This window comes from Theropithecus gelada, chromosome 3, assembly GCF_003255815.1.
Source record: "Theropithecus gelada isolate Dixy chromosome 3, Tgel_1.0, whole genome shotgun sequence".
NCBI lineage: Eukaryota > Metazoa > Chordata > Mammalia > Primates > Cercopithecidae > Theropithecus > Theropithecus gelada.
Window position 1 is genome coordinate 30,034,780 of NC_037670.1, and position 12,857 is coordinate 30,047,636.

The window sequence follows — 12,857 nt, forward strand, 5'->3', positions numbered from 1 at the left end:
AAGAGAGATAAGGAGGTGGAATCAAGAGGACCTATTGGTCTGTCATAAAGGGAGTGGGGGCCGGGCGCGGTGGCTCAAGCCTGTAATCCCAGCACTTTGGGAGGCCGAGACAGGCGGATCACGAGGTCAGGAGATCGAGACCACCCTGGCTAACATGGTGAAACCCCGTCTCTACTAAAAAAAAAAATACAAAAAATTAGCCGGGCGTGGTGGCGGGTGCCTGTGGTCCCAGCTACTTGGGAGGCTGAGGCAGGGGAATGACGTGAACCTGGGAGGCGGAGCTTGCAGTGAGCTGAGATCGCGCCACTGCACTCCAGCCTAGGTGACAGAGTGAGCCTCCTTCTAATAAAAAAAAAAAGAAAAAAAAAAGGGAGGGGGCTAGAGGGGGCTAGAATTGACTGTGGAGGTCTAGTGGTGATGTTTACAATGTGGTTTGAGAAGTTACCGACTTGGGTGAAGCTGTACACATGGTTGAGATTGGCTAGGTTGAATTTGTGGACTGTAAGGAAAATGGAGCTGAGGTTGAAGCCCTGGAAACACAACTGAAAAAAATGTGAGCTCTGAGAAGCATTCAGCTCGCAGTTCCTATTTGCTGTGTGCTCTTGGCCAGACCTTCTGAAATTTTGCTGTGTGCCTGAGTATCTTGGTAGACAGCAAAGGCCCGAGACTGTGTTTTGGAGTTGTTTTTCTGTGTCGCCCACTCCTCTGCCCCACAGCTTCCAGCTGTCTCAGCCTTCCTGAACTCCACCCTCTGTCTCCTCTACTCAGCAAGACTGCTCTGCTGTCCTGAACTAGCACCTCACCTCATTTGATTCCTTTCTTTCAAGGGTCATAGTCTTGTGCTGCCTGTGGTCCATTGTATTTTGTCCAGTTCTTTTGTATTTTCTTCAGCTTTTAAGTTCCGGAGTACATGTGCAGATTTGTTACTTAGGTAAACATGTGGCATGGTGGTTTACAGCACAGATCGACCCATCACCTTGGTATTAAGCTAGCATCCAGTAGCTGTCATGCTCTCCCTCCACTAAGTCCCCACCCTCACCCCCCAACAGGCCTCAGTGTGTGTGGTCCCCCAGTATGTGTCCATATGTTCTCATTGTTCAGCTTCCACTTGTGAGAACATGTGGTGTTTGGGTTTCTGTTCTTGCGTTAGTTTGCTGAGGATAATGGCTTCTAGCTCCATCCATGTCCCTGCAAAGGACATGACCTCGTTCCTTTTTATGGCTGCATAGTATTCCATGGTGTATATGTACCACATTTTCTTTATCCAGTCTATAATTGATGGGCATTTGGGTTGATTCCATGTCTTTGCTATCATGAATAGTGTTGCAGTGAACATACATATGCTCGTAGCTTTATAATAGAATGATTTATATTTCTGTTGGTATATATGCCGTAATGGGATTGCTGGGTCAAATGGTATTTCTGCCTCTAGATCTTTGAGGAATTGCCACACTGTCTTCCACAATGGTTGAACTAATTTACACTCCCCCCAATAGTGTAAAAGTGTTCCTTTTTCTGCAAAACCTTACCAGCATCTGTTGTTTCTGGACTTTTTAATAATTCCCATTCTGATTGGTGTGGGATGGTAGCTCATTGTGGTTTTGATTTGCATTTCTCTAATGATCAGTGATGTTGAGCTTTTTTTCATGTTTGTTGGCTACATGAATGTCTTCTTTTGAGAAATGTCTGTTCATGTCCTTTGCCCACTTTTTAATGGGATTTTTTTTTCTTATACATTTAAGTTTCCTCTAGACTCTGGATATTAGACCTTTGTCAGATGCACAGGTTGCAAAAATTTTGTCCCATTCTGTAGGTTGTCTATTCATTCTGATAATAGTTTCTTTTGCTGTGTAGAAGCTCTTTAGTTGAATTAGATACCATTTGTCAATTTTTGCTTTTGTTGCAGTTGCTTTTGGTGTTTTTGTCATGAAATCTTTGCCCATGCCTATGTCCTGAATGGTATTGACTAGATTTTCTTCCAGGATTTTTATAGTTTTGGAGTTTACATTTAAGTCTTTAATCCATCTTGACTTAATTTTTGTATATAGTGTAAGGAAGGGGTCCATTTTCAATTTTCTGTATATGGCTAGCCAGTTCTCCCAGCACCATTTATTAAACAGGGAATCTTTTCCCTGTTGCTTGTTTCTGTCAGGTTTGTTGGAGATCAGATGGTTGTAGGTGTGCAGTCTTAGTGCTAAGTTCTCTACTCTGTTCCATTGGTCTATGTGTCTGTTTTTGTATCAGTACCATGCTGTTTTGGTTACCGTGGCCTTACAGTTTGAAGTCCGGTAGCATAATATCTCCAGCTGTCTAGTTTTTAGTTGTTTACAACCAAAGGTTAAATCCAGTTCTTATTTCTCTTATCATAGCTGGAAGCAGAAATATCCACTATTTTAGTATTTGGGTAACCTTTTAAATGTCTTTTAGGCAAAATGTCGTGACTTTGAGAATATGCTGTGGTTTGAATCTTTGCTGTTTTATGGTTGTGAAGAACGAGAGCAAGAAAAAGATGATGTAGATGTTGCCCTACTACCTACCATTGTGGAAAAGGTGATTCTTCCTAAACTAACAGGTAAATCTCCTGTTCTCTGAATTGAGCATTCAGACACACTGGCTTTCCCAAATCTATTTTTATGAGTTTTTAATTCAGAGCATATTTCCTTATAGAAATTACATGAGAAATAATAGTTACCACCTGGCTCAGAGATGACTTGAGGGCAAGAGGGGTTCTTATCCTGGGACTTGAGGACCACTTTAGGGTGGGCCTGTAATTGAGTGCAGTAATTGCTTCATCGGTGAGGTTTAGAAATTCAAAGACTAACTGAAGCAAAATTATACATAGTTTGAGGGAGGATATGCATTTATGTGGGGAGCAATTTCAATACTTTCATAAGTTCCTCAAAAAAGATTAGGAATCATTGATACAGGAATTTATTTTGAATACTAGAAATGTTAGTTTGAAATTCTTGATGCCAAAACAACATTTCTACAGAAATCTTCTTTTTTCCTTATCTTCATTTTCCCAGAGTACCAGAAATAAGAATAATCTATCCTCTCTCCACATCCCTATCCCTCCAAATTCCCACAGTTAATAGCACAAAGAAGACTAAAGCTTATATTGTAGAGAAAGAGGAAAAATAAATTAGGATTGGCATTAATAGAGGTCTGCTTGACAAAAAATTTAAGCTACAATTGGCTTCTGTGTCTCAATCCTCTTTTTTTCTTAACAGTGATAGCTGAAAATATGTGGGACCCTTTTTCTACAACACAGACTTCAAGAATGGTGGGAATTACACTAAAATTAATCAATGGATATCCTTCAGTAGTGAATGCAGAAAATAAAAATACACAGGTAATTTAGTATCTTTGGCAGACTTTTTTTTTTCCTCTTTCTATTGAATATGAGCAAGCATTGAGAGAATGAGTCGTTATCCTAAACCAATCAGAAATCTGGTTCTCCCACTTGGGCCATCAGGGCTGTTAAAGCCTGAAATACACAAAATTTGAGATGCTAGGTTTTTTTCCTTTTTTTTATACCTAGTCCCACAGAGAGATGTTAGTTTTCAGTTTAAAAAAATTAATAAGGAAGATGCCATCAGCTTAAATAGCCTTTCATTATTATGATTTCTCACCACCACACCTCAGTCCCAATCCAACTAATCAAATGTCCTTTTAAGGACTGTATTTTTTTGTGGGAAATGAGAAACTAAAATGTTAACAATTGATAATTTAAGCTTGTCCAACCCATGGCCCATGGACATGTGGCCCAGGACGTCTTTGAATGTGGCCCAATACAAATTTGTAAACTGTCTTAAAACATGAAATTTATGCACAGACCCTGCCCCCCTCTTTTTAAATTTTTTTTATTTTTTTAGCTCATCAGCTATCATTAGTGTTAGTGTATTTTATGTGTGGCCTAAGATAGTTCTTCCAGTATGGCCCAGGGAAGCCAAAAGATTGGGCACCCAAACCAATTAAACAGTATATAAAACAACTAGATACTGTTTTATAACTAGTTTCCACACTTAAAGGTAATGCTCTTCAGGGGCCTTTCATAGGAGCTATTTAAATGTAGAGAAGGTGGGTGTTCTTTGTCATTGTTGAATTTTCACTTTGAGAACTTGATTATGTGTCTGGTCTTAAATCTGTATGTAGACTAAGGGATTGAAAGATTTCTAAAGTTTTATTGCATGGCAGTTGTTGAGGAACGAACTAATAGATTATTAAGTATTAATTTAGGGTCTTCAATGAGGAAAATTAAAAATTTGGGAAACTGGTTCACTCAGTTCAATATTCAGTTACATGATTTGGAATATGGCTTATTTTTTTTGGTCATAGTGCTTATTAAAATGTGTGATCTACTTTTAACTCTTAGGTATACTTAAAGGCACTTTTATTGAGAATGAGAAGAACTTTAGATGACGATGTATTTATGCCTTTATATCCCAAAAAGTAAGTAACTGAAGAATATTAAAGATAATATTCTCCATTGTCTTTCAGAGAAGGCTTATAAAATTCTGAAAAACTAGCTTGAAATACAAACTTCACCCTCGTTGTGTATTACAGAGAGACTAGATTAGTGGGGAGATTGTTCCCTTAAGCAGAATAAAGCAATTAATACTCTTATGTTCTCCCTGAGTGTCTCAGAGTAAATTTCCATTGCCTTTTTAACATACTGTCTTCCAGAATGCAATTATTTGAAAAATCAAAGAATTAGTTTACCGGTTTTGTAGAAAAATCTTTTGTCTAGGAATCATATGGCACCTACATATAAAATATCTGATCATGATATGTTTCTCTGTTTTTACTTAGTGTCTTAGAAAATAAAAATTCTGGGCCTTACTTGTTTTTTCAACGACAGTTTTGGTCTTCAGTTAAGGTACGTATTCATAGACTATCTAAAATACTCAGATTTCGTTTGACTTCATATATTATATTTTGCAGAGTGTTTTGTTTTATTAACTCCATAGGCTTAGATCTATTTATATGTATACCCAAAATCTCCATTTTATAAAGTAATTTTATTCCAAAAGTTCATTCAAATTTGATATTTTCACAGGAGAAAGTGATTTCTGAGTTCCAAAGTAAGGTCCATGGTACTCAACAAAATGCCTGACTAAGCTGCAATTAATTTTTTAGCAAGTAGACTACAGTAGTCCTCCCCATATCCATGGGGATAAGATGCCCAGTGGCTACCTGAAACCACAGATCGTACTGAACCCTATATATACTGTTGTTTCCTCTACATACATACCTATGATAAAGTTTAATTTATAAATTAGGCACAGTAAGAAATTAGCAATAACTAATAGAACAATTATTAATAATACACTGTGGTAAAGGATATATGAATGTAGTTTCTCTTTCTCTCAAAATACGTTATCGTACTGTGCCACGGCTGACTGAAACCACAGATAAGGAGGACTGCTGGAGCAGATACTCTTCTGAGGTTTGGGGATATAGCAGTAAGCAAGCTAGAAGTGGAATCTTTGTGGAGTTCATAGTTCAGCACAGTTGACATCAAATAGGTAATCGCAGGTGTGATGAGTTATGAAAGGGGACATTCAAGGTAATGTGGAACATATGAAAAGGGCACAGAGACCTTGACTAGCCAGTCCCAGAAGATTTCCTTCCACCCTGAGGAAGTGATATTTAGATCTTTAGACCTGGAGCATAAATAGGAGTTAGCCCTGAGGTGAAAGAGAACAGGCTACACTGGAGGCGCTGAAGAAAGCATAGGACAGCTGGAGTGAGCAAGGAGGTCCATAGTCCAGATGATAGAGGATCTTGTAGGTCATTTGAAATACTTTGGTCCTTACGGCCGGGCGCGGTGGCTCAAGCCTGTAATCCCAGCACTTTGGGAGGCCGAGACGGGCGGATCACAAGGTCAGCAGATCGAGACCATCCTGGTTAACACGGTGAAACCCCGTCTCTACTAAAAAATACAAAAAACTAGCCGGGCGAGGTGGCAGGCGCCTGTAGTCCCAGCTACTCGGGAGGCTGAGCCAGAAGAATGGCGTAAACCCGGGAGGCGGAGCTTGCAATGAGCTGAGATCCGGCCACTGCACTCCAGCCTGGGCGACAGAGCTAGACTCCGTCTCAAAAAAAAAAAAAAAAAAAGAAATACTTTGGTCTTTATCCCAAAAGTTGTAGGAAGTCACAGAAAGATTTCTTCCTTTAAAAAAAAAAAATTAAGGTATGATTTACATACAGTAAAATTCACTCTCTTTAGTGTATAGTTGTGTGAATTCTGATGAGCAGATACAGCCATGCTATCTGCTGCTGTACAGTCAAGGTCACAGCAAGCCCCGGCCACCTCTCAGTCTATGTCCTAGGAAGTGAAGGGAATTACATGATAGGCAGAGTCTTTGGAGTCTGGCTGCTTTCACTGAATACATTTGAGGCTCAGCCTTGCTGTGTAGGTGCACCAGAGTTGGGTTTTGGTTTTTATTTAGTTCCTAATTAAGGGACATTTGGATTGTTTATCTTGGGACTCAGAAAACAATACCATAAAATGAAGGCCTCGGCCTCAGAAGAACTTTTTCTTTGACCTTCTCCTGCCCTCCTGTCTTTCAGTCCTGTTCTCCCTTGAGGGTTGACATAGAAACTAGAATCCCTGTTGCCCCAGGTGGGTCATAGACTCAGAACCCCTTTTCTGCAAAGCCAACCATAAAACCTAAATATATTAGTCTTAATTTTGGCTCTGCCTGTGTAAAAACTGGCCATAAATCTGACCTACCTTGTTTGATTATAGGTCATAAAACCCCCATTCCAGAGAAGGTCCTGCCCCATACCCAGAAAGAAAGAATGCTGCTGGGAGAGGCCAAGAAGAATCTGGATGGACAGGCTTTGTTGTGTGTCTTCTCTTGGTCTATGAGCAGTAGATCGTACCCTTTTGTCCAGGCGTGTTTCTGCATGCCTGTACATACTTTGTTAAACCTAAACATAGAAGTAGACAGTTTCTCTTCCATCTTTGGGTCTTTACTCTGAAGGCTCTCATGTAACATAAAACTGTGATCAAATAAATTTATGTGTCTTTTCTCCTGTTAATTTGCCTCTTGTCAGTAATTTTCAGCGAAACTTCATAGGCCTAAGGGGAAGCTTTCCCTTGGCCCTAACATTTCCAATTTGGTTATGAACGAAGCTTCTATAAGGGTGTTCTGAATATGTAAGTTTCATTTCAGTTGGGTGAAACAGCTGGACAAAGCTGTCTTCGGAAGTGGCTGTATCATTTTGCGTTCTTACCAGTAACCTGTTACTGTCCTGGTTATTCCTTCCTCCCACCGTACTTGCTGTTAGTGTTTTGCTTTTTAAGTCATTCTGTGGGGTGCAATGTGGTATCTCATTGTGGTTTTCATTTGCATTTCCCTAATGACAGTCATGTGCTTATTTGCAATTTGTTTATGTATTTTGGTGAAATGTCTTCAGATCTTTTGCTTAGGTTTTAAATTGGGCTTTCTTCTTACTAAGCATTGAGTTCTATATTCTGGAGAGAAGTCCTTTATCATATAAATGATTTGCAGATTTTTTTTTTTTCAGTTTGTGGCTTATCTTTCCATTCTAACAGTCTTCCATATGCAGAAGTTCTTAATTTTGATGAAGTCTAGTTTTTCTTTTTTTCCTGTTACAGATTGTGCTTTAGATGTCGTATCTAAGAAATCTTTGCCTAACTTGAAGCCACAAAGGTCTTCTATCCTTTCTTCTAGAAGTTTCATAGTTCTAAGTTTTATGTTTAGGTCTGTGACTCTTTTCAAGTTAATTTTTATTGTAGGGTATGAGGCCTGGATTAAGGTTTATTTGTTCCAAGACTATTTGTTGAAAAGGCTATCCTTTGTCCTCTGAACATGGAAAATTTGAGACAGGTCTCAGTTAATTTAGAAAGTTTATTTTGCCAAGGTTGAGGATGCACCCGTGACACAGCCTCAGGAGGTTCTGATGACATGTGCCCAAGGTGGTCGGGGAACCGCTTGGTTTTATACATTTTAGGGAGACACGAGACATCAATCAATACATTAGTTCCATCCAGAAAGGTGGAGACAGCTCAAAGCAAGGCCCCCCCCATTGGCGACTTCCAGGTCACATGTAGGTGAGAGAGAGATGGTTCCTTTCTTTGGAGTTTCTGATAAGTTTTTCCAGAAGAGGCAATCAGAATATGCATCTGTCTCCATGAGCTGACAGATGACTTTGAATAGAATGGGAGGCAGATTTGCCCTGAGCGGGGTTCCTAGCTTGAAGAGGCCCAACATATTTCCCTTTCACAGTCCATTGAATTGCTTTTGTACCTTTGTTGAAAACCAGTTAACTATGTATGTGTGTCGTGGAAGGGTTTAAGGTAAGTAAACAAATTGCCTTTTTTTTTTTTTTTTTAATTTTTTTTTAATTTAAAGAGATGAGGTCTTGCTGTGTTGCCCAGGCTGATCTTAAACTCCTGAGCTCAAGTGGTCCTCCTTCCTTGGCTTCCCAAAGTACTGGGATTACAGGTATAAGCCACTGTGCCCAGCCATAAATTGCCATTTTTAAGGTTACTCTGTCTGCTATGTGGAGATAATAGATTGAAGTAGGCATGGATAGTAATAATGAAAATGGGAACTGGTATTTATTGTGTATTTTAGGGGAACTAGTATTTATTGTGTGTTTACTGTGCACCAAGCGCTGTGCCGCACCTTTGACATAGATTATCTTGAATCCTCAGAATGACTCAATGAGTTACACACTGTTTTTTCACTTTACTGATGGGGCAGTGAGGCACACAATAACCTGCCCAAGGTCATTCCATTGGTAATTAGAGATGGGAATCAAACTCAGGCCAGTCTGACTCTTGAGCAGCTCTTCTCAACTGGGCTTCTGTGGGAGACTTAATACGTAATGCCCTAAGGCCTCCATTGTCTATAATGAATTCTCCTCTTTCCCGTGCATCTGTAACAGTACTAACTATGTATCATTCTTGGGAGAACTGAGTAAAGAGCCACACAAATCATTTTCTGTAGATTTGGAACTCTTGCAGAGCCCTGCTTAAGAAAGGCTACTCCATGCTCTTGCTCATAATCACTGGAGTAACTGCAAGGTTCCGAAGAGATTAAGGTGGGTTGGATTTGGGGGATGGCAGCAGGAACTGAGGGAAATGGAGAGACTGGATGGTGGTGGAGACACACAACTTGAGAGAGAGGTCAGGAATGACCTCCAGACCTCTGGCACGAGCAGCTGGTTGAATAGTGTTACCATTTACTAAGTTGAGAAACAACTGGGAAACTATAAATTTTTATGGTGGGATGGGATGGGGCTTCCATTTTATGATGATAGCTTTCATTTTCTATGTATTGACTGAGCTTGGGTAGCTTGAGATGCACAGTGCTATAACTTGGTTGTAGTTCATGATATGTGGTAGCCATGCAGGGCTGTAGTCAGACTCTCCCATCCTTTGCGGGGGTGGGGGGGTGGGGGGGGTGTGCATAGAACCAGCTGGAGTGTAATTTTCAATAGAGGACACTTACCTAAGAATTAGCACTCCCTGACTGTCTGCGATGATGGACTGTTCTATATCTATGCTGACCAGTGCTGTAGCCACTAGCTACATGTGGCTGTTTCAATTTTGACTAATTAAAATTGAATATTCAAATGTAACCATTCTAGGAAATATCTGTACCTTTGAAAGTATTAATATGTCTTAGTACTTTGGCAAGACAGGGTCTGCTGTATTTCATATGGTGTTTTACTATGTAACTTACTTACTTTGTACCTAATCTAATTGTGTCACGTTACCTATTTTTTTTTCTTCTTTCCAGCTATTAGGCAATTTTCTTCAGTGGTATGGCATTTTCTCAAATAAAACTCTACAAGAGTTATCAATAGATGGTTTATTAAATCGATATATTCTCATGGCTTTTCAGAATTCAGAATATGGAGATGACAGCATCAAAAAAGCCCAAAATGTGAGTTAAATGACATAGCGTAGGTTTTAAAGCATGTGAGTTAAAATGAATTAAGTTTTTGTTTGTTTGAAGAGGGATTTGAGAATTTCATGAAACCCCTTTGATTACTGGACTTGCATGTAAGGTTGACAGTTTGCCTACCCAGGTAGTTCCAAACCCCTACAGCTTTTTTTTACGTAAAAATGCATACTATTATATATATCTATCCATCTATATCCATATTTTATAGATATTAGTAAAAGTTTTAATATTTTGTAGGTATAAATGAAAGCTTTAATTTCAGGATAATAACCTTACTGTCTTAACCTCAGTCTGGGCCAACTCGACTCCCGTTGTCAGCATGCATGGATGCCTATTCATGGAATTATTGCGGGGGATGGGGGCACTGTGATTTCATTTTTATACCACTCATATTTTTACATCAAAAACTGCTGAAAAAGGAAACTTAGTTTATTTAGGCCATCCTAGAAGACTGGAAAATGAAGCCGTTGGTTGTCAGTTTTACGTTACTAATTTACTCAAATATTGGACAGATTTTCTTTTGCTTTGAGTGCCTAACCCATTGGTTGGGGTAAAAATTCAGGTATATTGGTTTAGTTAACGTAGGAAGTCAGATTTAAAAGAATATTTCTTCAGAGTAATTGCTGTAGCTCAGAAGCATATCTTCTGGTGAAATACATTTATACCCGTTATCTAGACTTCGCTTTTAATAGTTTAATTTCTGTCTTAACTATTTTATTTTACATCTTTCTTCTCCACAGGTAATCAATTGTTTCCCCAAACAATGGTTCATGAATCTGAAAGGAGAAAGGACTATTTCTCAGTTAGAAAACTTTTGCCGATACCTTGTACACTTAGCAGATACAATTTATAGAAACAGTATTGGGTGCTCTGATGTGGAAAAAAGAAATGCAAGGTAATTTTGTAATTAATGAAATGGTAATCTAGAGTTGTTTTAGTTGCCAGATTTAGTATTAAAATGTTTTAAGTAGAAATATTTATATTTTAGTTTAAATTGTATGTTCACTTAGTATTATAAACCTACCAAAAATGCACATAATTTTTCGTTTTTGCAGTTTTTACTTTATCTTTTTTCAGTATATTATTTATGAAGATACTAAGGAAAGACTTCTGGTAAGGACCAGCCCCTCAGGGGAGTGAATCAATGGTGGTTTTCTCTGTCTCCCTCTTTGAAGAATTAGAGAGGTCTCAGACTCTCTTGTTTGGAGTTTCATTATACAGATGTAAATTCAAGGTTATCTCCCAATTTGGGGAAATTTTTTGTTTTAATCCATATTATGAACTAGAGGTTATCACTAATGGCTTTTTGGGAGCAACTTATTTCTAATTTTTATCAAGGGTTGTAAGAAAAGAGTGAATGAACCATTAGCCTTTCTGTGGACATTAATTACGGATATTCAGGTAATTCTGGGATAAATCTCTAGCATAAAAAGTAAATAATAGCACTAGGGCAGTTTGAAGGAATTGTCTTTTTAAATTTTTAATTTCATATATCTTTGTAATGTCAAAGTTTCATTTTTGTTTAGATCACACCATTAGTCATACCCCTATAACAAAACCTTCCGTTCCCTCATTCCCCTTTCTTGAAAACAGACCTTATTTTCCTGCAAGAAAATTGGATATTTTTTCCACAATAAAATTAAAGTAGCTATTAAAGATTTTAGGCTGGGCGCGGTGGCTCACGCCTATAATCCCAGCACTTTGGGAGGCTGAGGCAGGCGGATCACGAGGTCAGGAGATCGAGACCATCCTGACCAATATGGTGAATCCCCGTTTCTACTAAAAATACAAAAATTAGGTGGGCGTGGTGGTGCATGTCTGTAGTCCCCCCTACTTGGGAGCCTGAGGCAGGGGAATTGCTTGAACCTGGGAGGCAGAGGTTGTAGTGAGCTGAGATTGTGCCACTGTACTCCAGCCTGGCGAAAGAGCAAGACTCCATCTCAAAAAACAACAAAAAAGATTTTAATGGTAAAATTCTTTGGCAGGTTTTGATTGATTTGATTTTGTTCTTAGTGTGTGCCATTTTGTTATTTGTTGGCACTAACATTTTTTCTCAGTGTGTTGTTTTCTACTAGATAAGTTTTATCACATTTTAAACTTTGATTTACATACATTTAACAGTGTTTCTGTTTGGGAGTTAACAAATAGTGTTTACTTTTCTACAGAAAAGAACTTTAACAGCTGTGTAAGCACCTGCTTTGTGCAATGCATATAAAGCAGGTTTCACGTGGGTTGCCAAGTTTTGCAAATTCTAATTCTTCCCTAATAGGTGCTTACTACAATTCTATAGAAGAGATGAGACAATTACTAATGTCATATTATGTCTTGTTTCTTATGAGTGGTTTAAGCTAACTGTTAAAACAGTCATTCTTAAAGTGTGGTCCCTAGACCAGCAGTATCAGCATGATACTGGGAGTTTGATAGACTTGCAAGTTCTCAGGCCCCACTGTGGGCCTACTGAATAGAACTCTTGGGGTGGGGCCAGGGATGATCTGCATTTCAGCAATTCTCTAGGTAATTCTAATGTGTTCTAAAATTTGAGGATTACTTCCTAATAAGAAAGCAGAATGCCTTCTAGCTGGGGTGATAAGGAAAGTCAGATTATACTTTATTTAGTGAATTTTGGTGGAGTGGAAGTTACGCTGGATCTTGATGGATTAGTGATGAAAAGACACAAATACCCTTTGTGTTCCAGGTATATGCTGAAAGAGCCAGGACTCTTGTTTGAGAAGGAATGGGAGACAGGCCTCTGAAGTAGTTTGAAAACAGATTGCTTTCTTTTCTTTCGCAATATTAATGAAACTCATTGATCTCAATGAATTTTGTTTTTTGTTTTTTTAAATGGGTCCCCTGTCTCTGGGCTAGTCATTTAAACATATGTAAGTTTTGTTTTATATGGATAAATGT

The 12,857-nt window shown here is 38.7% G+C and overlaps 1 protein-coding gene across 2 annotated transcripts in view; it reads left to right on the plus strand.

The window, feature by feature from the left end:
- Window positions 1–12,857, plus strand: part of PAXBP1 (PAX3 and PAX7 binding protein 1) — a 38,289-nt gene that overhangs the window by 23,952 nt on the left and 1,480 nt on the right. Inside the window, exons 12-17 of one of the 2 annotated variants that reach the window (XM_025380609.1) lie at window positions 2,428–2,572; window positions 3,231–3,352; window positions 4,376–4,452; window positions 4,813–4,879; window positions 9,783–9,929; window positions 10,691–10,845. In XM_025380609.1, coding sequence (XP_025236394.1) covers window positions 2,428–2,572; window positions 3,231–3,352; window positions 4,376–4,452; window positions 4,813–4,879; window positions 9,783–9,929; window positions 10,691–10,845 — 713 coding nt within the window. Of the gene's footprint in view, window positions 1–2,427; window positions 2,573–3,230; window positions 3,353–4,375; window positions 4,453–4,812; window positions 4,880–6,754; window positions 7,051–9,782; window positions 9,930–10,690; window positions 10,846–12,857 lie in introns of those variants that run through there. The other variant, XM_025380610.1, reaches the window with a different exon arrangement.